Source organism: Lepisosteus platostomus, chromosome 8, assembly GCF_059453375.1.
Source record: "Lepisosteus platostomus isolate fLepPlt1 chromosome 8, fLepPlt1.hap1, whole genome shotgun sequence".
Taxonomy (NCBI): domain Eukaryota; kingdom Metazoa; phylum Chordata; class Actinopteri; order Semionotiformes; family Lepisosteidae; genus Lepisosteus; species Lepisosteus platostomus.
Genome location: NC_142618.1, coordinates 19542966 through 19569394, shown reverse-complemented (window position 1 = coordinate 19569394; position 26429 = coordinate 19542966). Strand labels below are relative to the sequence as shown.

Here is a 26429-nt window from a genome sequence, read left to right as displayed (position 1 = left end):
GTTTTATTTTAATGTAATCCTTAGCAAACTGGTATGTTATTTCAATATACTTGGGTGTTTCTATTTATTTCTATATATAAAGTCGGGGACTTTGTAAATGTATCAATGCTATATAAACAGTACTGTTTAAAAGTCTGGAAAAATGTTTACCAAGAGGATGGGAGAAAAAATATTAGCCATTACTTTTCAGTATAATTAATTGATTTGGTAACTTTCAACTTTGAGCATGTAACTTTTTCCAAGTTCTAGTATGCTATAGATGCAAATGAGGAGGTATTGGGCTGTGGTTACACCCAGGAATATGTCTGATAATAGATATTATTTTTACTAGAGTGTAGGTTGTTCAGCTGGCCACTGTGTATGCATTGCCACAAATCAATATGGATTTCTTGCATATTGAGCACTGGATTTCAGAACACCTGTACAATCACTCATTTTTAAATTATTGTAAGGGTTTGGAAACAGCAGCAAGTCCTGAGGGAAGTACTTTGGTTCTTCTTGATACTTTTACCAGGTTTTCTAATATTTTGGCACCCCTGAACATGCAGTTACCCCCTGTTTAATAATCTTATCACAGACAGTGCTCTAGAGGTTGTCTTTTTAGTGTATTTGTCCTCCTTATTAACTGTTTGGACAGTGTATGAGTGTTAAATTATGGGGGGGATTTCAAATTTGAGTTGTTTTTAATATTGGCTGCACTGCACAGACAATGGTCTCATCAAGAGTGCAAATATATTGGTGAATGTGGGGTTTATAGTGATGACAAGTTTTTCTGCCTCTGCTTCTTTGTGCAATTTTCAAGCTTTTCAAAGCTTTACTGTAGGTTAAGTACAAGTTAGTGTACAGATGTTTCCAGTGTAGGTTAAGCTCTTTCAGTGGTGCTATACTAGGCTGTAAAGGAATTGCTGTATGGCAGGGGTCTTCTGTTCCCTGAGAGCCTCAGTCCAGTTAGTTTTATAGCTGTTAGGCATTTCAGAGTGTCACATCAAACTATTGTTTAGATGAACACTTGTGAACTTTAACTCAATTAAGCAGGAAATGTGGTCAATTAAGCTCCCTGAGGTCTAGGTGGTCTTCAGTTTTTTTTTTTGTCACAAATGATCTCTAAATTGCTCGTGTTCTAAAAAAATCACCTGTTTAACTAGCGATGGAGTCGGTCCAGGTCTTTAGAAACAGCCCAGGAGAAGGGTTGGAGACCCCTGCTTTCTGGTCTTTCGTCTTCCAATGTGCTGCGAAAACACGAGGCCTTTGTCCGCAGCCGTAGTTTGTGGAAATTTGCTAATGCAGCTCCTGATGTGAAGGCTACAGTAACAAAAGGCTCCTTATGAAAGATGCCATACATCAGAGCGAACTTTTAAAATGCGATTCATTTTACCAATTGCATTATCATAATAGTGGCACAGCTGATTTATTCTGCACTTGCATCCAGCAGGAAAATCACCAATTAGGCACTGGACCAAATGAGCACAATTAAGTAAATACTGAAGCTGTTGAAAGGGCCTGGTGAAAGGACAAAGCCCATATTTAACAAGGGGTCTTTTCTACCTTTTCACATTTAATAAATCGTTTCAGGGAGCTAACCCTTCAGCGAACAAGAGGGGGTGCCCGTGAGAAATGGGAAGGCTGGACGAAGCATCACGCAGTTTTGCAGGGGGGCCTTGTTATTTATGTTCTTGGAGCTCGGCGACTCCGCCAGCCATTAGCCCAAAACAGCTCACTGTTACAGATTTTTCTTTTGATCAGTGCGAGAGTTACCGCTACAAAAGGGTGTAGCTGTTCTGCGATTATTTTATTTTTTTAAACGTCTGCAGCATGTATTGACAGGTTTGCTTTTGCACAGGTTTCTCCTCCTCATGATGTTGAGGTGGGAAAGGCAAATGACCTCATGACTGCGTTGTGCCCCTACCACATCCTAAGGTGCAGCGTGAATATTGCAAAAAAAATAGTTGCATTTACATAGCGCTTTTAATGAAAACAAAATGTAGCGAGAGCAGCAAGGGGCAGTAACATTTCTACTTCTTCGGCTGCTGGCAGAATGAGACCAGGGCACAGAAAGCAAAAAAGGGTGCAAGAGGAAGGAATCTTTTAGGGCAGCAAGTTGCCATAGTAACAGTTGTTAAGGTGATTCAGGAAATATTAGCTTTGTGGTTTGTATTTTCCCTTGGGCGTGAGGATTCAAGTATTCATAAAAGTTGGAGAGAAACGAATTCTTGTATTAGGGCGTAAAAAGCCCTCTTCTTCAAATCAAAACAGCGTTGTTGTGATGCCAACCTCATAAAAGCGTTTTGCCGTTGTGTTTTTTTGCTCTGCGAATCAAGTTCAGTTGTCCTTTTTGACGTGTGAAGGCTGGCAGAGTCCTGCTAATGACCGCTTCTTGTTTTTGTTGTTGGCGTGCCTGAGCAAGTGTTCTGTACATGTCCTGACATGGATGCTGTCCCGGTTGTTTCAGTAACCTCAATGTTGGCTCCCCCCGGAGCACCACCACCTCCTCCCCCTCCTCCTCCTCCTCCGCTCCCTGGGACAGCACCAGCAATAGGTGAGACACTCCCCCCCTTACATTGTGCTGGTGGACTTCGCTGGATAGTCACTCCACTCCACTGCCTGGCTCGTCTTACAGGCCCTTGCTTTCCAGTGGGTGCAGGTGCTGGGGTGATGCTGCGGTGGTGGCGGTGGTGGTTCAATCGAGTCGATCAATCCGAAGTGCTTCGAAGAAGTCTCTAATGTGTCTTTTCAAATAGGGTTTAGACCTTCATGCCGTGTTGGATAATAATAAATGAAGGTCGCAACGTTACTTCCAAACTTCGGCGTTTCACCAGCGTGGAAACGCGAGGCTGCCCTGTTCTACCCTGACATAAAAGTGGGCAAAAGAACAGCAGCTTGAAATGAAACTTTCTGGACAGTGAAATCTGTTTGGAGACCAATTTTTTTTTTAAAGTTATTTTTCTGAACTCCACTGCTGTCTTTATAATGAAACATTTTAGGTTCTTTCCTTTAGAGATCCGAAAGGCTTTAGTTCTCTGAAAGTAGTGTGTAATCTGCCCCCCACACTATGGTCCTTGTCCTAGGTTGCTTTCTCAGCTGTGTGTTTTCAGGCATTTTATGTATTGTGCCAACAAAGCTAAATCCTTCTAAATATAAAACCTGATTTTGACAGGCATTATAGACTTCTTCTGCTTTTCAGACTTTCCAGAAAGATTGAAATCCTCTGAATCTTCCAGAAGATTTGTGGCATTTCATTTTTTCCCCCTCCACTGTTGCTTTTAAATTTGTACTCGTGAACTCAAAACAAAAGATTTTTGTTGACTCATGCTAGGAATGCAAAAACAGATTGTTTTTAACATCCACTTGCCATGATGCTTGAACTGTAAATGTGTTTGAAATGACTGATTTTTTTTTTTAATAGATTGAGCCAAAAGAGGCTAAAAAAAGGTTATGGGAAAGTTCATCGGTACTCGGGGAAAGTGCCTGATACAATGTTCAGGCTGTTTTCACAATATTTATTTTTTATTTCAATGACTTAATAGACTTATTTCCAAAATTGATATAAGTTGTCCAGTTGGTGGGAGGTATATGAAGATTTAAAAAATAATTGCTTCAGAGTGCATCAAATTGCTTTTATAAACCCTATGAGCTTTTATAAACCCTATGAGTTACCTATAGATCAGCTGCCTAAATGCTGGTTTCTAATATAGATGAAGTTTTTAATGGTGAATTAATTCTACAAAACCTTCTTAGGCAGCTTTCCTAAGATGAAGAGCTCTGTGTGGCCGTTAACTGTTGAGGAACAAACTGCAGTTAATCGCTGCCTGGGAAACGCAAATCCACTGCAGTACAGGTTAGAATGTTTCTGTGCTGTAGATGGTGATGGCTGTTTAATATAGCGTGTGACTGTTATGGCACTAGGACCTGGGTTCAGCAGATTTACTGCAGGAGCTGGATATCGGAGAGGAGGGAGTGAACAGCTGTAAGGACCGAGCGTGCACGTTAGCGTCGGGCTGGAACATGGGGTGGCGACACTGGGAGGGCGCCCAAACCCCCCCCCCCCCTTCTAAGCTGGTCCAGCCCTCGAGGGGTCCCGTGTTCACATTCCCTCTCCCTCCGCGGGAGCTGCTTGTTTTGCTTATTCGAGGGCGTGGAGGACTGACAGCACACAGCAGTGATCAGGCTCCCCTGCACTCTTTCTCAGCCACAGTGTGTGCCCAGAAAGAGAGAAGGCAAGAAAGGGGTGCTTTTTACAAAAAGTCCTCTCTTCAGGCTCCATAACGGTAATAGTAGCATTTATGAGAAGTCCCAAAATCTTATTGTAAGAAGAGCTGCGCCTGTAATTATGATGCAGTAGATTTTGCGTTTCCCTTGTAGTATTGTGTGGTCTGTACTGTACTTCTGCTGAGGTGACGTGCTGGCCACACAGAGCACATCAGCATACAGAAGCCCTGATCCTGGTGGGCCCACTTTCTGCTGGATTTTGTTCAAAATGTTGAATCAAGGATTTGAAGCACGCCTTCTTTGTTAATCTGCACCCTTATTTAAGACAAAAAGGCTCTTAAAAGGCACTTTTTGATGAACAGACATAGGTGATAACGATAAGTTCTTTTGCTTCCATCCTGTTGGTTTTGCTTTCCAGCCAACTCGCCTGCACGTGCCGAATCCTGGCGAAAATTGAAATTGCGTTGCCTGTGGTTAAAAATGTAGGGACATAGCAACAATCTCCTAGGATCAGGGTTGGGAACAAGTGGTATCTGAGTTTTTTTTTAAGAAGACTGTTTTTTAGGAATTCTGCAACGTTAAACATTGAACTAGAAATTTTTTTGAATGAAAAATAGTGATTAAAATCAGCAGGTAATAGTGTTTGTACAAGCTCATGGGGCTTATGTGAGCTCTTTAATCGACACATAAAATGAGGATGGGGGTGCTGGCCTATTAAAGGCTTGAATGCTTTTTTTTTTTTTACAGGATATCGGTTCATAGTGCTTTTTTCCTTTAAGTTCAGCATTCTGGGTCACAGTCTTCTTAGAATTTTGTAAATGGCTCATTTGAAATAACTGTCTAAGTGGACAATTGATTTTTTTTCCCCCACAGTGAATGTGCAATTATGCTTGTGAATGTTCAGAGATGTCACATTTTTAGTACATCTGCTTCTATCTTAATCTTTTCTTTTTACTTTCTAGATCATTAATTCTTCCTTCTAATGATAGAAAATGGTATTTTTCTGTAATGGGAAAATAAGTATGTTTAAGAATACTGTAGATTTTAGTGAATGTGCTGGAGTCGCAGCATTGATGTTCTTCAGTCCCAGAGCACTTAATATAGATTAAGTTTTTAATGGTGAATTAATTCTAAAAGTTTCCATTTCAAACATTCTGTGACAACTTGTCTAAGCTCTTTGGCCATTATCTTATAATGGGGAATTTTTTTTTAAAGAATACTCTGATTTTTATAGTGAATGTGCTGGAGTTGCAGTGTTGATATTCTTCAGTCCTTATTTGATTTTGAATGTTTACCAAGATGTGTAATATATAAACATTGTGTTGCCAAGGAACAGCACCACTGAAGTACGAGGGTGGTAGAGTTCAGGAAATCCTAGAACAGAGTGATGCAACGGTTTTATCTGGTGTAAAAATCGGAATAATGGCTACAGTGAGGCATGGCAGTGAAAAGTAATTTCATGTTTGGAACAAAAGCTTTGCTCACGAGTTTAATGAGGAAATGACTGGCTTTTATAAGGTCTATACTGTTTTCAGAAAGAGTGCCATCCATTACATGAGCATTTCTGTTGGAAATAAGACCTTTCATACATGGACCATTTTTACCACTTAAAAGTGTGAGAATTTAACAACACATGCTAAAGGCACAGTGTTAAATACAATATTGATGTCTTGACTTACTTTCTGAGCTTTCCAGCTAAGATACAAATGAGACCTTACCCATCAGCTCTATTTTTCCTTCTAAACAGCATGTTGTGATTTTCTTCATGTGCCATTTGCCTGTATTCGGCCAGAAAGTCCACGTCAATTGCAAGTTCATGCGTCTTTTGCTGCAGTGATCTCGTACAGAAATGCATGCATCCAGTTCAACTGCCTAGTTTACGAGCGCGTGTCTGATCCATTGAGAAAATGCGATTGTAAACGTGGCTGGTCTGTTACCACTACACACTCAATACAGCATTTGTTGTTTTATAACAAGACGATCATTGTTTTGATGTGTACAATTTCTGCATTTTTGTTGTCCTTAATCAGATTGCTTGCTGCTTTCCCTCTCTTCCCTCTGGGTTGTAATAACCCTGTTCCAGCAGCAGGGGGAGCCGGGCCCTGTCGGTAACTGGGTGTCGCTCATTTTCCCTCTTTGGGTTTCCTCTCTCAACGCTAGCAGCAGCAGCAGCAGCAGCCGCCGCCGCCGCCTCCGCCACCGCTCCAGGACCAGGTTCCGGACCGGTCCCTGGCTCGCAGTTCGGCACAATAACCCGGCAGATCTCTCGGCACAATTCTACAACCTCTACTGTCTCTTCCGGGGGCTACAGGCGAACTCCTTCCGTCACATCTCAGTTTTCTGTGCAGCCCCACGTTAACGGCGGGCCTGCTTACCCTCAGAACTCAAGTAAGGATCTTGGCTTTTCTCTCTCTCTCTGGCTTTTCCTCACTTTTTACAGCACAGGGAGCACCGGTTTCAGTTTCCTATGGCCTTTTTTTTTTGTTTGTTTGTTTGTTTGTGGTCACTTTTTTGGATTTACAGATGCTGTTTGTTTGGGGGGGGGGGGAATTCACACATTGCACACGTTATGAGCTGTACATGGAAAAGAAGTTTCAGTTTCTTACTTCTGTTAACCCCACCTAGTGCATGTCACACAGAGTGCCACCATTGTTGACTGTCAAAATAGCTTTATTTCAGTGCACAGCACCTCACCTTCTCCCTGTTTGTTGGGTTGTGCAGTGCTGCTGAAGAATCTTAGCTGTCTACTGGAGGCCTTTGTATATACTGTAAGGAGAGACTTTTTACAGAAGAACTGCAATAGTAACCATAGCCTTCATCATCTCTGGATGTCTTGGACAGGTAGCAAGATCTATTACAGACAGTATCGCCACTCGAAGTAATGGCATTTATGCATTGCCTTTTCTGCTGCCAGTTGAGTCTGTAAAGAAGCTTTCACTGTTGTGAAGTTTATTCTTAAGTGCTAAATGGCTGTTAAATTCAGCCCTCTCTTCAGTTTATTTGAGCATTTTGGCAGCTGAAATATGTGTAAACAGGGTACGTTTTCCAGACCTGCTTTAAAATTTTACTATTTAATGTAGCCCAGTTTCTGAAACATCCATCTATATTTAGTCAGACATACTAGTCCTTTGTTTATAAAGTTTTACTTTCTAAGTATGTAAATATTTTTTTCTGAGTACGTCTGTATGTGCAGTTACAATAGATGAGAGAACATTTATTGAATTTTTAGAAAATTGAGGGCTCTTTAGCTGGGCTACAGTAGCAGAAAATGTAGCTCGCAGAAGAGTCATGATAACTCTGATTTCCAGAGTTAGAGGAAATTAAGTGACAGGCATGGGAGTTGTCACACCATTGAAGTTCTCTGGGGCTCTTAGCTACATCTATAGAATATGGTGTAAACATCTCTTCTTAACATCAGTCATAAATGCTGTGCAGTGCTTAAAAGTAGTCAAGATTTATTAAGAAAATCCGTTTCTCTACTGATAATCACCCACTTTAAAATACTCCTGTAGGAGAAGGATAATCTGTGCTTCTCTACCAGCTTATCCTTGGCTGGTTTGGAAAGTTCCACAGTCTTCATGATCATGACATTCATTGACATCAGTGTGAGCTGTGTCTTGGAAAGATATGGAAAGGTTTGTTTATTGGTTCCCAAAACTGCCTAAGAGAGACAAATGTCTTCAGACAAGTGTCTACGTAAACACCTAAGTATTTTCTCAGAATTAGCCTTTTAAATGTCAGTATTTGCCATTTTGCGTTTGTATTCAGGTTGCAAAAACAAGTAAAACACCCTACACTGACATTAAATGCCATGGATGTTTGCCTGGTCTGGGATGTGCTCTTTTACGGCTTGTGCAGTCTTTGCTCCTAAAGCTTAGACACTTTTTCTTCATACATTGTTCTCATTTTAATGATTTGCAGACAATTCCAAAGTAGGTGAACTACCACAGGCTGGTATTGCCTGTGGACTTAAATAGTTCTGTAATGGTACCAGAATCGAAATCATTATTGTAAATTGTGAAGGCTCTAGTATAGTTCCCTCAGGTGGTACTCAAAGTCTTATCACCCACACTTACCATTATTTGTGCCCCTATTCCTGTCCACTACCTCTTAATCTAAATACGTGCATATCTTGAATTCTTACACCCTGTAATTTATTACTTTTATGAGGTACAGTATTAAAAGACTTCTGAAAATTTAAACATGCGATCTCATATGTTCTGTATAGATTTGTGCAGTGCCATAAAATTTAACTGAACAAGTTAAGCCAGACCTCTATTTTCTAAACCCTCTAGTTGATGATCCTCTAATTCTAATTGTTTCCATAAACTTGCATGTAATAAAAGTAAGATGTGCTCATGTATAATTACTAGTTTACTTTGAACACTCTGTGTGTTTTGTCATTAACAATTTTCCATTTGGTTGTTAATGGCTAATGAATATATATAGCTCTTGTTTCTTTAGGTGTAATTAGAAGACTCAGTAGGGCCTGGCATCTTATTTTAAGTGCTTTTAGTACCTGTAACACCTTTCCTCTGTGCTAATATTCAAACAGACAACATACCTCGGGCAAAGTAAAGACGATTTTGTCCTCAGGAAACACCTGGGCGAACTGCTAGATCAGCCTGTGTTACTTGTTTTTATCTTTGAGACACTTCATTCTTCATTGTTCTTTTATTGCTACAATACTTTATAAAGTGAATTCTTTCTCCTTATGTTGTTCCCAATTTATTTTGGGTGAACTAACAAACGTTGTACAAGCTGCTAAGGAAGTTCAAAAAGACCAAATTCAAGCCTGGGCAAACACCTGGAAGATATCTTTTAATACAGAGCGGTTCAGTGTGTAACATGTAGGTAGCAAAAACATAAACCATCGTTTTGTTTATGATTTAATTAAAAACAGAGCTTAAGGAAGCTGTTATTAAAAAAGTGTGTGACAGATTTACATCTCAACAAAGTAGGGAAACCTAAACAAAACAAAAAGCTCACAATGTTAGGGTGCTCAAGTGTGTAATTTAAATCGAGGGATGCAAAAAGGGTACATTGCACTCGTGTGAAGCCTCATTTGGAATATTGTTCCACATTACTAAATCAACCTGGAGAGGAGCAACCAGATACATTCCTGGGGTTAAAGCAATGATTTTCACCTTTAAAAAAAGAAGACTGAGAAGGCCAGATTCAAATATTCAAAATCCTCAAAGGCGTTGATAAAGTCAGAATAGAACGTAAAATGTGGATCAAGAGGAAACTCTGGGGAAGTACATTTAAGATGGAACAGGAGGCCCTCTTTACACAAAGAGTTGTGGGAGCATAGAACAAGCTACAAGCCTTATTGCTGCAGTCCCTTCTTCAGGAAATGACTAGATGAGACCTTGAGGATCAATGAGCTACTAGCAACCAAAGAGCCCAGAAGGGCTGAATCTTCTCCTCTCATTTGTAACCTTTAAGCTGCTGTAAGAGAGCAGCAAGGTGGCGCAGTGGTGAGCATTGCTACCTCACAGTCCTGGGGCCCTGGGTTCAGTTCTCGGCCTGGGGTGCTGTCTGTGTGGAGTTTGTATGTTCTCCCTGTGTTCACATGGGCTTCCTCTGTGTGCTCTGGTTCACTCCCACAGTGCAAAAACATACAGGCATGTTAATTGGCTTCTTGGTAAAATTGGCCAAGTGTGTGTGTCTGTGTCCGTATCTGTGTGTGTGCCTTGCAGTGGACTGACATCCCATCCAGGGTGTACCCTGCCTTGCTCCCATTGCTTGCCAGGATAGGCTCTGGCCCCCCTCCTAAACTGGATAAAGTGTTTCGACGATGGATGGATTTTCTTGTAAGAACTTCAATGACTTTTTTTAAAATTCGTCAGGGTGCACACAGCAGGTGTGCCCATTTGTCTTTTGACCAGTTAAACTTCCCTGGACAGTATGCTCTGTCCTGAGTGTCCGACTCGCATGGGATAATTACACAAGAGGGTGAAACACAAGTGACCCTCATCTTGCTGCCTGGGAAATGGGAGAGTGTGAGTGGGGAGGAAAACGGTGGGGGAACAGTAACACTCACGAGCCAGAGGACGTCGGTTCTTTGTACAAATCCAACATCTCAGCTCCGTGGCGTTGGTGAGAAGGAGCACCTGTATCTCAGCCTCACCCGTGTACGCCTTGATTCCCCATGACTGATATCTGCTTGTTTGTTTCCTCCTGTCTTATCCCTGCCCTGTCTCTGCCTCTGTTTGTCACTGCTTCCAGTGTCTATCGCGCCACCCCCTCCCCCTATGCCTCAGCTGACTCCACAGATACCTCTCACAGGCTTTGTGGCCAGGGTGCAGGAAAACAGTAAGTCTAAAAACACCTAGCTGTCTCTGAGAGTAGCATGTCTCACACACGTCTTGTTGTGCCGTTTGTGTGGATTTTGTAGAGCTAGCCGTGACATTTCTTCTTAACCTCCCTCGTTTCATAACCTCCCTCATTTCTAACCTCTCTAATCGATGCATATTGCCATTGCTATGTGCAGGAATGCTCCTGTTTTTTTCTCCTTCTGCGCACTTACACAATTAACGGTGACGATAAAATAACCAAGTGAAATTGTGCTTTTAAAAACCGCCATCAAGCAGCTCTATCCAGACAAATGAAGCAAACTCGGGAGTGTTTGGGGCCTAATTAACGGCAGAAATAGAAGCAAAAGCCTGTAATCTGTCACCTTCATTTCCCGTTACAGTTTATAAATCGGTGGTCTGCCGATGTTTGTATGAAGCAGACTGCTGTAAATTAACCTTTTAACATTCCTATAGTTCCATTTCTTCTCAAGATACCATTAAAACCCATTATATATATAATTCTCAAAAACACTAAAAGACGGCTTTAGATGGTACAGATAGGCTCTGCTTATTCTATTAGTATTGAGCAAGCTGTGTGTTTGCCAGTCTGGTAATGCTTGTCCTTTTCATTTGCTGGCTACGTTCAGAGACAGCCTTCCTGGTGTCATAGTACACTGCCCTGCTTCCAGAATTTGTGTTCACTGCTGAATGGCAATATGTATGATAAAATGCTCCCTCAGTTTAGAAATTTAATGAGCTCTGTGTACTTGGCTCTGTTGCATTTATGAATGGTTTATACATGTGCCTTTAAAAAAAAAAAAAAAGTCAGTCTAAAACTAATATAGAGCATTAAGGTTTGAAGTAGAGAAGAATTTTGAAGGCTGCCATCTTCTGGACATCAAAAACATCTGCATTGAATTCTCATCTTTGTAAACATTGTGCTTTTATCAAGTAAGGTGTTGTGAAAGATGTGGTTTGGCAGGCACGTTTCATTCAGGCTGTGGGGGTTTTATATTAGAGAGGAAAAAATTGGTACTGTATAAAGTCCAGTAGTAAAGCCAACTTAGGTTTGAGGACATAAGACACGAAAGGAACAGAAAGGGAAATTATCTGGGAAAATACAAATTATTTTTTGTTGTTGATGGATTTTGCTAAAAAGCAAATGTAAAAAGTATTTAAATCTAAAAAAAGGCTAACTACATTTATTGCAGTGCTCTGTTCGGCCCTCTTCTGCCAACGTTTTTATGTATTCTAGAATATATTTAGTGTAAAAATGTTCCCGTTACGTTTCCCTGATTTTATGAATAACGAGCTTTTATTATTCTGAGTTTGTCACCCAAAGAATATAAGCGGAAGAAAGTCAAGTCTTTCAGGATTTGAGCTGTCCCTCTTTGTGTGCACTTAGCTGACCTTTTCCTACGAGATGCCTTAAAACGCACCATTTATTAAAGCACAGTTAAAAAATGTCATTAGGAAATTAGTGCTTCGAAACTGTAAAACTGTCGGGCTGAAACCTGAAATCCTGAACCAGATTCCCCATGTGGATAAAGTGGCGCTGTACCTGCTGGTACTGCATTTAGACTGAAAAAGAGAAAGAAAAAAGGTACCACTTTATTTCTGTTTTTTGCCAGCTTGATGCAAACCTAATTGGGGCTAACGGAATGCACTCACTGCCCTAATCAAGGATATCTAGATTTACTAACAAGTCTCTTGTAGCTGGAATACACATCCTTATGCCTGTTGCTTTTCTATGATTGCATGGTTCATTATGAAAGGCTGCGACAGCAATGCATGCAAAAAGAGCAGTTGGTTTTTTGTTTTGGTGCAAGCTGCACGTCCAGTCCTGTGAAGGCCAGGGCGCGTGTGCTGACATCTGGTCAATTCTTCGCACGCTGTTCCAGTCGCAGACAGCCCCGCGCCCCCGCCTCCCCCGCCCCCCGACGACGTGCCCATGTTCGATGACTCCCCCCCGCCGCCGCCCCCCCCGCCGGTCGACTACGAGGACGAGGAGGCGGCCGTGGTGCAGTACAGCGACCCCTACGCAGATGGAGACCCGAACTGGGCGCCCAAGACTTACATTGAAAAAGGTAAAAATAATTCTTAACTGTTTTTACCGGACGCTCCGCTCAAAGCACTTTACAGGTAATGGGGACTCCCCTCCACCACCACCAGCGTGCAGCCCCACCTGGATGATGGGACAGCAGCCATAGCGCATCAGTATGCTCACCACACATCAGCTCTCAGTGGGGAGGAGAACAGAGTGATGAAGCCAGTTCAAAGAGGGGGATTATTAGGAGGCCATGATGGGTGAAGGCCAGGGGGAAATTTGGCCAGGATGCCGGGGTAACACCCCTACTCTTTTCAAGAAACACCCTGGGATTTTTGATGACCAGAGTCAGGACCTCTCATTCAAAGGATGGCACCTTTTTACAGTATAGTGTCCCCGTCACTATTCTGGGGCATTAGTACCCACACAGACTGCAGGTTGAGCGCCCCTACTGGCCCCACTAACACCTCTTCCAGCAGCAACCTTAGTTTTTCCCAGGAGTCTCCCATCCAGGTGCTGACCAGGCTCACACCTGCTGAGCTTCAGTGGGCTGCAGGATGATATAGCTGCTGATATAAACATAGGAATTGTAAGAGGGGTACAATTCCTTTGCACTCTGCAGAGGTTTGATCTCAACAGAAGAAAGCTTGTAACTCAAGTGATTTTCTCTTGATCTGCAAAATCATATAATATAATCACCAAAAATCCAATATAATTGTAAATATAATCACCCTCTTCCAGTGACGTTTTACATAGAAATGGCCTGTATTTTCAAAGAATTTCCCATTTCACCCTTAACCGTGCAAGTTTGAGCATTCAGGCTGTGATGGAAAAATCTTGAAAATATCCGCTTTAGAAAAGTGTCCATTTCGAATTCAGCCTCCGTGAAGGAGGTTCTACGGATTCCTCTCGTCTCGAACCCTTTTCCGGTTATTTTTCTCCCGACAGTTGTGGCAATCTACGACTACGCAAAGGACAAAGACGATGAGTTGTCCTTCATGGAGGGTGCGATTATCTACATCATCAAGAAGAACGACGATGGCTGGTTTGAAGGCGTCTGCAATGGAGTGACAGGCCTTTTCCCTGGGAATTATGTGGAATCCATCATGCACTATGCTGACTAAAATCAGCCACTAGAGGGCGCCCTATTTATTCAGTCATATCTAGACACAAACGTGTATCAACCTACAGAGCTTAGAGAAGTGCATTACGATATGACAGAATGTTCCTTTTTCGGATTGCAAATCAAATATTTACTGTTGATTTTTTTTTTGTTGTTGTTGTGGGTGGGCGGGGACTTTAAAGGTATACTAAGATGAAATAAAACGGAATGGTTGAATATTGGTAACATGCTTATGTCCAGTAATGTTCTTTTGGTCTAAAGACGGTTCTCGTATTACACCATTGTATATAATATGAGCAGCTGCCAGTAGGTTGTCCGTAGTGTGTTCCTTTAAGTGTCTTTCACAGTGTCTTGACCAGTTTACACCACAAGTGAACAAGTAGGGATTTATGGTTTCTAAATCAGGTTTTAAATAGTGCCATTATTTTTTTTTTTCCCAGGTTAACTGACACAAGACTAGAGTCATGCATTTTGGATGTTGTATAATGCAAATTGAATTGCTCGTCAGATTACCTCTTTTAGGCTAATGGTCATTCCTGAAACGTACTTAACTTGCTTAAAGCATGCATACAATTTTAAAAAAATGTATTGTAATCTATACTTTTTAATCCATTATGCTTCCATTATGTTGTAATATTTACAGTGAGCACTCATTTTATTTTAAATGAAATGTCTAAACCATTTGTGGATTTGTTGATGGTCTTATAATCTTAAATGCTCTGATTTGTATTTAAACATTTGATATTAAATTTACATTATGAATTTTACATCTGGTTACGTATGTGAAACAAGGCTCTTATTTTTTTTTATCTTAAGAACAAAAGTCTGGAATGTTATCTTGCCCTTTAAAATTGATTTGAAATAGTAAACATTGAAATGCCTGAACATAAATTTTAGATTTGGCAAGTCTTCATTCCCCTTCAAAATGTGCTTTTCTGAAATTCACATGTAGGTCTTATTTACTGCTTATATCGCAGTATACTGGAGTCTTTTCCAACAGTGCTTTTTGTGTTGGGGGCATAGTTTCAGCTGTTCTTATTCTGATACATTGTAAGGGTCTGTTCTTCAAGCCTTACTTTTCAGCTTAGCCTTTTTTATTTGCTTGCTTAAAAGTACTACTGGAAGTCATTTCACATTTCAGAAATGGACCATTCTAATTTCCTTTAGCTTTAATTTGAAAAATACCAGTATAAGATTGACTATTAAAACAGCGTAAATGAACCCACTTCTATGAGTATTGGGTAAAAGTGTTTGAAACACTGGTCCATCATGATGGTTCACTGTAAACATTGATGTTTTACATTTGTCTGTGTCTGAAAGAAATACTTAGGTTTTAAAGAATGATAAATGCTTTCTGACCATTAGAAAACATTACAGTAGGAAATTAGTCATTTTGTACTGCAGTTTTTATACATAGATAAGAATCGTATTCAGTTTGGGCCTTAACATTCCTTTTTATAACATGCACCACTTTTTTTACAATTACCCATAAAGAGAACAGCTGTATCCGTGGAACCTAACTGTTCATGTCTTAAAGAATGACCACTAATATATAACATTTCAGGATACTGCAGCTAACAACACCTTGATACTATGTCTGCTTTGTTAAGCGTTTAAAGTGTTCTGTGACTTCACTGTCAGGAAAACAATCTGACATGACTCTTTACCTTTAATTTGTATATAACATGTTAATTGAAATTTATGTACAGTCTTTTATAATAAATCATTCTCCTACAGACATTGTAACTGTGGTATTTAAAAAAAAAAAGAGGCAGAATCTTGATTTAAAAAATATTGCCTTTATGTAAAACCAAGTACAAGAGGTGGGGTCAGGTGAGGTTTTTTTTTTTATTCCAAATTCCTCTTACTTGCCTTTCCATATTTTCTTTCACAGCACTAGAATCGGCTTGGCTTACAGAGGAAACCAGAATGGACCCCAAAAGTAGTTGGTTACACTGTAAAAGTAGATTAAGGCCTTGGTTGTTACCGTGAAGTTACAAAATGAGAATAATAACCTTGTCACTAGACTGTATGCGATTTCACACTATTGGCCTTGCAGTGTGGACGGATTTTTAAGTGCATTGTAAACATATCCACACCCCCGTACTTTTCCCTCTGTGGTCATCGGGAATTTCCTTGATTAAAAGTCTGTTTTCTCCTAGGATAACTGTTTTAAGGAAAGTCTTTGGATAAGACAGAACTGTTTGTGACAGTAACAGGTACTGTGATGTTGGAGAATTGACTTCTTCTTCTCTGTGAACCTTAACAATTCACCCTGTGACGCTACACAGAGTGCTCCTGTCCTTGCAGGCCCAGGGAAGAGGAGTAGCTGCCTCAGGCGGAGGAAGGTTCAAGGCTCACTTGTCACGCGTTAGAATGATTTCCGGCAGGTGGACAAGTGCCTCCCTCTCTGGGGAGGGACACAGCTTGCGAATCTGTTGGATGGCCTCTTGGCAGTAACGTTGGGCGAGGTAGCTGGTTTGCTGGACACCATCACTCTAAAACAAAAGGAGGGGGGGGAAAAGGTACTTTTTACAAATGCGCTTTGAAACTTTCACAGATATTTAAAAGACTTCAGGCACTATCCCTAGTATTTCAATTGAGAAGTAACAAAAGCCTGTTTTTTTTTCCCATACCTGCAGTACGTATTGCCAGGCACGCTCCACATCTCCTGCAGAACCGAATCTCCGCATTATCATTGCATGCAGTTCAGGAAACTGAAAAATAATATTTATAGGAATTTGTCATCTTCATGAATCGGTTGTTTATATATTTAAGTATGACAATTTTAAATAGGCATTAATTAGTAGCTGGACAGACACCTTGCAGGTTGACAGTGGGGTAATTACCCGTAAGGCATGGAAAAGCCCTCTAACCTTTAATACTAGCTATAGTTTATATAGCCACTCTTATAACAAATGCATTGAAAACAGAAAATCCTGTTACCCATTTGTGTTAACTACATGAAAATTTAACAACCAAAAATGAGTCAGTTTTGCCCCAGTGAAACAAGCCCAACCTGTGATTTTGTTCTTTAGATTAATGTAAAATTTTACATTGTGATTCTTTTGTATCTGCTGCCATTGCATAGTATTTTTATTAATTCTTTGTGTATATAAACCAAGTGTATGTGTGACAAATTCATTAGTTCAGAACATATGGAACACATTAACTCGCAAACCAAATTCACACTCTGAGGATGCGCCTCACAGATTAAGCTGTTTTCACAAGCCCCAAATGGCAGATTTTATGTCTGCTGCTGTTCACACAGTTAGCTTTTTTGCATTAGAACAACCAATCTCAGTTGGGAAGAGTCAGTTTCAGTGTTAAAAGAAAAACATTAACATATGCCTACAAAGCAAATATTACTAATAGTTTGTCCAGTATTACTATTATGGTTGTTGTGCAGTATAATATTCAAAATAGGAAGGGTCTAGCATGGAATTGAATTTTGGTCTAAAGACATTTTAAACTTCTCAGTGTACACATACCACGTTGAAAATATAAAATCTTGCAGCTGTTTGAGTTTTGACTCGTTTCCAAACTATCTTATAGAAGACATCACAAGTATAAGATCTGAAATTGACTAAGAGCTCTGATATTTCTTTATTTAAAAGCATAGCCGTTTCCTCTTAAGGGGAATGGAAGCCCGGATGGTTTCTGTTAGCGTGAACTAACAGTTTAGTGATCTACTCTTTGTACACGCAACATTCAGTTTCTTGTTTTCGTCTCCGGAATCAAAGCACTCCGTTTTAATGCTCTCTTCATTTACCCTATTGAAAGGAAGTGACAACATACACGAAAAACACAAACATCATCTTGGAAAGAAATGTTCTCCACACTTTTTTTTTTGTAGAAAAAAAAAAATTCTGCAGTGGGCATTTGAGTTGGGTCTCATCTGGAGACTGGATTATCAGTAATAGGTGAGTTAAGACATTTGTTCACAACTTAATGGACTGAAAAGAACAAAGAAAAAGATTGATCAAATACTGCAATGTTCATAACCAAAACCACACTTCTACATGACTGGACTGGTCTATATATTGCTTTTTAAAAAGGATCCTTACTTGGACAACATTTTCAACAGGTAAAGTAAGATTCAGGAGCAACATACCTGTTGGCAGGCAAACAAGACCGGACCTGTAGCCAGGCCCAGCCTCAGATCAGCTGCCGAGGGCTTCCCTAACTGATTCGCACAAGACGTGAAATCCAACACATCATCTATCAGCTGCAAAACAAAAAATTGTACAACGCGTTTGGACAGTGGTGCATAAGCCTTTTATTTTAAAAGCTTAGAGGAAGTTCCCCCTCCCCCCCGGGGACTCGGTTCTAATTCCTATCCTGCTAAACTTACTACAGTTTTCAGAACCTTTCCTAATTTATTTTCTATAACCAGTTTCTAAGCCTTGATACAATGCCAAGTGTATTCTTCAAAAATGCCTACTGTACATAACAATTACCTGAAATGCGATTCCAATATTCTTCCCATACTGGAATGCAATTTCATGTACCTCTGGGTCTGGACTTCCAAGGATCGATACCTTGAAACAATAAGAACATCCAGTATAACTTAAGCTTTTTCAGTTTGTTTTCCAAGATTTACAGTGTATCCATTGCTTATGCCAAGACAGAACGTACATACTGCTTTACAACTGTTCGCTATAAGACTTGCGGTCTTCTTAAAGGTTTTCTCGAGGTAGTGCTTAAATCTCTCGTTCTCGTTTTCTTTTGAGCCGAGCTGCATGAATTCACCTGGAAACAGAAAGGTACAGTGAGTCGGACAGGATGGGCTCCCTCCTTTGGAGGCATGTGGCTGGAACAAATTTGAACTAACATGTTAAAGAATTTTGCAGCCTGAAGATTAAATAATGCAGGTGAATACATGTGTGTGTTTCAAACACAGGTGAGTCCCTCCTGTCCACAGGTAGCTTCATAAATCGGGTGGACAGCCTTGAAGGTGGACGACGCCCAGTTCTTACCTCGCACTAAGTCGTCAATGACTTGAGACAAGACTGCCACCACAGTGTTGTTGCCAATTCGAGCGAGAGCCATGGAGGCTTTAGAGAGGATGAAGTCACCTGCCAGGATTGCCTGGGGTAAAGATATCAAATACGGTTAATGAATGTGACATTGGATAAAATAAGAGGGTTTGTATGACATCCAAAAGCAAAATTTCTCCAAATCCCCACAGCACTTCAAATATTTCTACAGCTAAATCTGAAGACGCCCTTCACCAGTCCGCAAGCTCTTGGTGTGCACGCAGTGTAACTCTATAACCAGGTTTAAGTTTATTGTCGTATGTACCCTAGTACACTGACATGCTTACTTGCGCATTTTCCTCACGTGACAAATGACACAAAATATATGACATCACAATTCTCAGAGACCAGAACAGGTTTGGGGAGGATTTCAGATGTGGAGTTTAGCAGCCTTATGACTGGGGGGTAGAAGCTTTCTTTGACCCTAGAGGTCCGGGCTTTTATACTCCTATAATCTTCTGCCAGAAGGAAGAAGAGAACCAGAAATTTATGCACACTCAGAACTACTCACGTCATCTTCACAATCTGGGCCTTACGAACTGCAGGGCATACAGCACTGATCAGGATTAGGGACAACAGGGGAGCAAACCCGAATGGGCTCACCTTTCTTTCTCCCCAGATTTCGTTGATCGTGGTCTTGCCTCGCCGCGTGTCGGAGCCGTCGATGACGTCATCGTGGACGAGGCTTGCCGTGTGGATCATTTCCGAGATCATGGCTATAGAGCGCTGGCATGGAAGCAGATCCCTTTGGAAGATGGAGACATTCCATTCATTCTGTCAGCGGTCACAGTGCCCTCCAAGTATTGGCACAGCACAGTCAGAAGTGATTTTTGCTTTACTGCCAAGCCATCTGCGTTTGTGATCGGCGGATTAACATATTGAGAACGGTCTATAGTGCCTTGCCAAAGCAATAAGGCTCTGACTTTCATGTACGATTCTGCAAAATTCCTAAACGCTGCACGCACGTTGGTTTAAACTGTCTTCAAAACCTCAAAATACTCAAGCCGAAGACTTCCAAGAGTAAGATCAGTTGAAGGTCAGCAAAAACTAAATAAAAAAACTAAATGTTCCGATTGTATCTTTGAACCTGTGACCTCAATATTTGGTGGAAGAACCTTTGGCAGCAGTTACAGCCACACGTCTTTTTCAGCAAGTCTCTAAAAACCCTCTAAACTCTCTTAGATCTCTAAAATCAAGTCTTTCCACAACTTCCCTACAGGGTTCAATTCAGGACTTTGATTGGGCCACTCAAGAATAGTCACTTCCTTATTCTCAAGCCAATCCAATGCAGCTCTGGCCTTGTGGGTTGGATCATCATCCAGCTGAAAGGTGAGTTTTTGTTTTAGTTTTAGGTCTGAAACAGGTTTTCCCTCTAAGATTTGCCAGTATTTTACTCCATCCTGTTCTCAGTCCTCATTGGAGAGAAAAGGAACTACAGCATAATGCCACCGCCATCTTGACAGTGGGGGTGGTGCTGACTGAGTGATGCTCTATGTTGGGTTTGTGCCAAATGTTCCGTTTTGCATTTAGACTAAAAAGTTCCAGTTTTGTCTTGTCTGACCACTACAAACATATGGCAAAAGGTTTTGAATCCTAAAGGTGCTTTGTTGCAAACCTCCTATGGGATTTGAGATGGGTTTTACACTCGGTCATTCAGGCCAGCTTTCTGCAGTGACTGGGATATTCTTGACTTACAGACATTTTCTCCCACCTCATCTGCTACCCTCTGTTTCAAAGTCAATTTCGGCCTCGCAGGTGCACACCTAACCAGCTTCCTCCTCGCCCATTTAGGGTCTGAATACTTTTGCAAGGCACGATAGATGTTATTTATAGGAAACGCCATGCATGCGCGATCATATTATAAGAGCAACACCAGAGACTTAAAGATACTTTGAGTTAAACCCTGTGAACCCAGTTCACAGTACATATTGGGAAATAATCACTTTAATTAAATGCCAGAGTGTAAAAGTCAGTTTTTAATTTCTTATCCCTTTGAGATTGTAAGGTAGAAACAATCGTTTTGACTCTAGTGTCCCAGTACTTTTTAAGTCTTTAACGGTTTCCACCAATGGCAAATCTTCCCATTCAATTTAGTCCACAACTTCCGCATAAAAAACAAATGATTTATTTGTATTTGCAAGTTCGGAAAAGGCAGCCGAACCAACTTCACTTTTCTTTTTTCAGTTTTCTCCTGTCTTTGTTAAAGGACAAAGAGGTTTTTTTAACCTCTTAACTTATTTCAGCTCCAGCCGTCCCACGGAACTGACCACGAACCACAAGCCACTCCGCCAGCGGTTTGGGGGCGTGGTTATGGCTCTGGATGGCTGAGGGCGCTAACCCCCTGGTCGGGGCACTGATTGAGCAAGGCGCTAAGAAAATGCCCAGCCGCACGAGTGGATAAAAACGTCAACTGCTTTGGATAAAAGCAGCATTATTAATAAGTATGAAAACGGAGGTCAAAACATCGCCCGCACTTCTCCCCTTGCCATAATCTCACAGATACAGCCTCTCGTCTGTCCGAGAACAGCCTGACCCACTTCTGAAGAGAGACCCCCTGTTCTCGCGGCCTCGGAGCCCCGACTCCGGCCCTCACCGGTCCCGGCCACTGTGGACGTTGCACGCTCGGGCCATCAGCGCCACAACCATTGGGCGAAAGGCCTTCCCCTTCCCATCGAAGTAATAATCGCACAGGGACTTCAGCTCCAGTTTGGAAACGAGCAGCTCCTACCACACGAGAAGGAAAAATCGGTTGAGCGGGACGGAATTCAGCGTGCCAGCCCCGGTCTGCACACCCACTGGGCTCCCTGTTCCCGGCGTCTGAGCCTTCGCAGGCAGTACGGACAGTTCCATCCTGCGCAGTGTTACAAACAGCACACCCCCTTAACAGTGTCAATCAACGCAGCCTGGGTCAACCTCGGAAATATGTTTTTTTTTCTCACCAACAGATGTACAGACCCCAAGACAGCCCAAGTTCCGGGCCCGAGACCTAACCAAATATTTAAATGCAAAACTGAACAACAGAGCAACAAAGGGCCATAGGGTTATACCAAACTGGAGGGCTGGTGAATACTGGGACACGTGAGTAATCTGTAGCATGTCTGGCTTCTAAGAAAAACAAACTGGTAAAAAGTGACACAACGTCTACTTGTTTTGCCATTTAAAACATGATGAACTGCCCAGAGCTAGCTTGCAGTACCACAAGCAAAAGTGTACATGGGGGATATCAGAAAACAAAACGCAAGAGATACCAGCCAAACATCACATGTTTACCAACTAAAGCACGCAGATTCACCTTTTTGATATCGTCATACAAATTCTTCAAGTCTTTCTGCACCAGTGGAAATGGATCCTTCAGGTTTGCGTCGCTATGTAGCTTGTTGCAGCAGCGTGGATTTTCCGTAGTGCATAAGGATCTGAAGTTACATCTGGAAACAGGAGAAACCCCGGTTTTAGCTAGCGTTTTTAAAAACCTCCGCCTTCGGTCATCGAATATCTCCAGAGGTCTGTGGAGTCGAACTCACGCAGCAGGCTGGACAGAAAGACAGGCCCTCGCAGGGACCACACACTCTTTGACCCATGTGTACCCTCCACGGACAAAAAAAAAAAAAAGAACATGCACACTCCACACACAAGGCAGCCACAGCTGGATTCGAACCCAGGACCCATGAGATGTGCCAAATGCCACGTCTGATTTTTGTTTTTACAAGAAAAACTCAATTTGTGCTCGACTGAGTAACAAAACATTTAAACGCACTGTAACGACATGACATATACCTCCACCAAACACTTGGTTTCTTGATTACAGCTGATTGGCTTCTACATTGCACCTGCAAAAAAAAAAAAAGGAGGACAACTTAGACAGGGTAAAGAAACGGAAGTTCCTTTTAAAAGTTATATCACGCTACCTTTTCACCTCCAATAGTTAATTTATCTCCACTCGTTCTTAGGCATACAGGACTTACTAATGAGTTCTATGGAATTCATGAAGGTCTTATTTCAATTTACTAGCACAGTGGTGAAACACCCCGATCTGAAGGGAGTAAGTCTGTACTACGAGGGAATTTGACCTCTTAAGGAGGGGGGAAGTGACAGAGCTGCCAGGCTAATGGCTATAGTAGTGCACAATACATTGCGAGTACCCTGAACAACTCGTCTCCGTTCATTTTTATAAAGTAATGTAAGACGCATACAAGTCGGATCTGACCGCGACACGATTTATTCCCCCATATCACGGAGCGGGCTGGAAGTACTCATTGACCTTCTCCGGTGTGGACATGCCTGCCCACAGACTGCCTTGCCTCGCCTCACCTTGTTTCCCGCACCGGCGGCGAAGGCGGCGGCAGACCCCAGGCCAGATGAAGTCCCCTTTCTTCTCAGGCTCCCTTCCGCGACCGCAGCAAACCTCCCACACACCGCACTCAGCAGCGGTGCCCCGCCGAGTCCCGCAGTCCACCTGCAGCAGCGCCTCCACGGCAGCGCCATGTTCTCTCACGGCCCCTCCTCCGCCAGGTTACGGAAAAGAGCCGCTCAGCCGGAAACGGAAGCGCGCAAAGGCCGAAAAGGGCGTAGCTGGGCAGGAAAGGGTTATTTGTTATATATATATGGCTGCAGGACAAACAGCTCGGGTAGTGTTGTGAAACGGAAGCTGGTGTCTGATAGATACGTGCGGGGCGTATCTCAGGTGCTCAGGTTCGTTTTTTAACTGAGAAAGCGGACGGGAAGGCGAAATGTGAAACGGGAAGCGAATCAACTTAAGGTTTGGGTACGGACAGGCTAGCTGTCAAAGTTAATTGTGATGTTGTCGTTGCCTTTCTAAAACTTATTTGGCAGTGCAAACTTGGAAGTGAAGCTTGAAGATCGGTTCTCAAGTCAATCATGTGTTGGCTGTTTGCCAAAGCGATCAGAAAGATGAGAAATCACTGAAGGCAAACCTGGGCGATTAAAAAAAAAACAGCACAGCTAGTAATAGCAGTCAGGATGCTGATGGACATTTATCTCCTCTTTAACATTTCGAGTAGCGTTTTTTTCTGCCCTGTGAAACTCCCTGTTTTAATTTGTTCCAGCTTGCCCCTCTCAGAAGTACATTAGCTAAAACGTCTTACAGGGTTAAAACGAGTTCACGGACTTGCACGAACCTGTTAACGCATTTTAACATAGGTGCCGTAAATCTGTAGGTATTTTTTAAACATTTGTTAACTATAAAGTATACTTTGTTACTATACTACTACACTATACTACTACTATACAAGTTCAGGTGGGTAGCTGCGTCAGCATGCGTAGGCTGCAACGGAACAAGTAATAGGTTTATTCCATGCTGAAAAAAAGAAGACAACACAAAACGTTTTTGTGTTCTCTTCTTTTTTTTCAGCATGGAATAAACCAATTACTTGTTCCTTTACTACTATAAAATACTACTTTCTATTGTGCGCAACAAGATCTCGGGAGTGTGTGGGTTGTGGTTTGGATAAATTCTAGAGTTAGGAATACTGTAATTCAGTTATAACGGCCAAAAATTAATAAGCAGTGCCTTTTCTCTTATTTTTCTTATTACATGATGTCCTGTACAAAGTATTGTCATACCCGTGTCACAATTAGAAGTTTTCAACCATTTCTTGCTTTGGTCAGCACCAGTCTTCAGTTATTTCCCCAGATACTCTGGTATTTCTAATGTTCTGTGCTATACTGTTCTCGTAATTTTGTTGTTCAATAAAGAGACTCGGAGAATAGGCGTGAATATTCGTGTGCCTTTACTTAACCGACATCTTCGCCCATCTGACGTCATACACGCAGGGCCTTGTGGGTAATGTAGTTTCACAGGTAGTTTGGCATACACGGCCAGTATTACAGGATTCTTGTCTGGGCTTCGGCTGGGCCACTCCAGGGCATTCACCTTCTTGTTCTGAAGCCCCTCCGGTGTCACTTTAACTGTGTGCTTGGGGTGGTTGTCCTTTTCTCTGCCCCAGTCTAAGATCTTGCACTGACTTTATTAGGTTCTCATCAAGGATGGCCTGTATCTGATTCCCCCTAGCCTGACCAAGTGCCCCAGTCCCTGCTTCTGAAAAGTATCTCTTTAAGATGACGCTGCCACTTCCATACTTCACGGCAGTGTTACGTGGGTGATGAGCGGCGTTCGGTTTGTGCCAGGTATTTTGCTTTGCATTCAGGCCAAAGAGTTCATCTTTTGGTCCCTCAGACCACAGAATCTTATGCCACATGATCTCAGGGTCTGCAATGTGCCTTCTGGCAAAGTTCAGGCATGCTATAATGTGGTCTTTTCTCAGGAGAAACTTCCAGCTAGCTGCTCTCCCATAGAAGCTACAAGCTACAGTGTTGCAGAGATGATTGTCCTCAGGACAGGCTCTTCCATCGGTGTGGTTTCCTGATGATTGACCTGGCTGTGCTCCTGGGAACTTTCAGCACTAGAGATATGTAATTATACCGTCTCCAGATCTAGCTCTCCTCTCACAGACCCTACCACAGCTCCTTGGTCTTCAGGGTAGGGTTTGTGCTCTGACATGCACTGACAACTGAGGGACCTTATATAGCCAGATGAATTTCTTTTGAAGTCATGCCAACCAATTGAACTGACTGCAGGTGGACTCCAGTTCATGTTTTCGAGTGGTCGCAGAAGGAAATTAGATGCACATGAGCTCACTTAGAAGTGTTGTTCAAAGTGGGTAAATACTTACCAGATCAAGAGATCAGTGTTTTCTTTAACAGTACAACATTTCAAGACTTTTCATCCCACTTTGACATTAATAAGTAATTTTTGTAGATCAGCAACAACAAATCCTGTATAGATGTATTTGTATTTGATTTTTCAGCGTAATAAATTGTGGGAAAAAATACCAGGAGTGAATCCTTACTGACAGCACTGTAGACACCCTTCTGATATGTAAAACAATTCATTGGGATCAATTATTGCTATGAAAAGCAAGACAGTAATTAAATTGAACTACAACATGTCCTAAGAAGAGCAGCCACACCAATTCCCAGGTTGAAAGGAATCTGCCACACTCACTGGCTAAAGAAAGCAAAACGTTTTAGTCCCGAACAGAGAATACTGTAAGGGGACTTAATTCGAGTATTAAGATTCCTCGGACAATTCACGAAGACCACTGAACAGACTCCTTCAGAATCAAGAGTGCAACACAAAGCAGTGGCGACCTCTAGCGGTCGCAAAAGGAAGCGCTACTTGTGAGAGCTTTCACAGTACTGGGTGTCGGTCCCAGCCATTTAGGCCTTCTTGTACTACTAAAAGATCGAAATACCTCAAATCACTTTTTATTTCTCCATTTTTAAAGGACGTCTTTGTCACAGGTTTGCCTGTGGAAATAGAATAAAGTATCCAATCACGTTTTAAGAGAGTTTTTATAGTGCTTTTTTGTGTCATTCAATCAATATTCTATGAAAACATCATAACTTGCATAAACTCACAGGGGTATGCTGCTGACTGTTGGCTTTTACTTTTTTGCAGGTCATATTTTTTTAACCAAAAGCAAGGATACTTTATATAAAAAGGGCAACTGTGTTGAAAGATCTTGAAAAATGTCTTTCTTATTTATATTACAGCATCAGATTTTTCACTTTAAGCAATGTTGGTGAGCTTAGCTGCCTCCTGGCTCCCAGGTCCTGGGCTCAATGGCAGCCTCAGATAGCTGTCTGTGTGGAGTGCGCATGTTGCCCTCGTGTCCGCAAGGGGTTTTCCCAGGTGC

General features: G+C 41.8%; 2 protein-coding genes across 24 annotated transcripts in view; one reads left to right on the top strand and one right to left on the bottom strand.

The window, feature by feature from the left end:
• abi1a (abl interactor 1a) overlaps nucleotides 1-14442 on the top strand; it is a 58636-nt gene extending 44194 nt beyond the window's left edge. For 2 of the 23 annotated variants that reach the window (XM_088642769.1, XM_088642774.1), the window contains 5 exons: nucleotides 2450-2536; nucleotides 6367-6594; nucleotides 10438-10524; nucleotides 12407-12592; nucleotides 13501-14442. In XM_088642769.1, the coding sequence (XP_088498895.1) occupies nucleotides 2450-2536; nucleotides 6367-6594; nucleotides 10438-10524; nucleotides 12407-12592; nucleotides 13501-13676 (764 nt within the window). In that variant the 3' untranslated portion in view covers nucleotides 13677-14442. The remainder of the gene's footprint in view (nucleotides 1-2449; nucleotides 2537-6366; nucleotides 6595-10437; nucleotides 10525-12406; nucleotides 12593-13500) is intronic. The other 21 variants (XM_088642784.1, XM_088642785.1, XM_088642777.1 and 18 more) reach the window with 18 other exon arrangements.
• A 1016-nt stretch (nucleotides 14443-15458) lies between these two features.
• pdss1 (prenyl (decaprenyl) diphosphate synthase, subunit 1) lies at nucleotides 15459-23240 on the bottom strand. Its single transcript, XM_088642799.1, has 11 exons — nucleotides 23023-23240; nucleotides 22489-22541; nucleotides 22007-22139; nucleotides 21308-21438; nucleotides 19318-19459; nucleotides 18655-18766; nucleotides 18318-18427; nucleotides 18136-18216; nucleotides 17790-17903; nucleotides 16312-16392; nucleotides 15459-16173 (listed from the first exon to the last, which is right to left on the bottom strand). The coding sequence occupies exons 1-11, from the start codon at nucleotides 23194-23196 to the stop codon at nucleotides 16033-16035; spliced, it is 1272 nt and encodes a 423-aa protein (XP_088498925.1). The 5' UTR covers nucleotides 23197-23240; the 3' UTR covers nucleotides 15459-16032.
• Nucleotides 23241-26429: the final 3189 nt, after the last annotated feature.

Coding starts and splice junctions, on each gene's coding strand:
- pdss1 (XM_088642799.1), bottom strand. CDS start 23,196: ATGGCGCTGCCGTGGAGGCGCTGCTGCAGGTGGACTGCGGGACTCGGC. Junction 18,217..18,317: donor TAGCGAACAGTTGTAAAGCA/GTATGTACGTTC, acceptor TATTGTTTCAAG/GTATCGATCCTTGGAAGTCC. Junction 16,393..17,789: donor TCTTGTTTGCCTGCCAACAG/GTATGTTGCTCC, acceptor ATTATTTTTCAG/TTTCCTGAACTGCATGCAAT.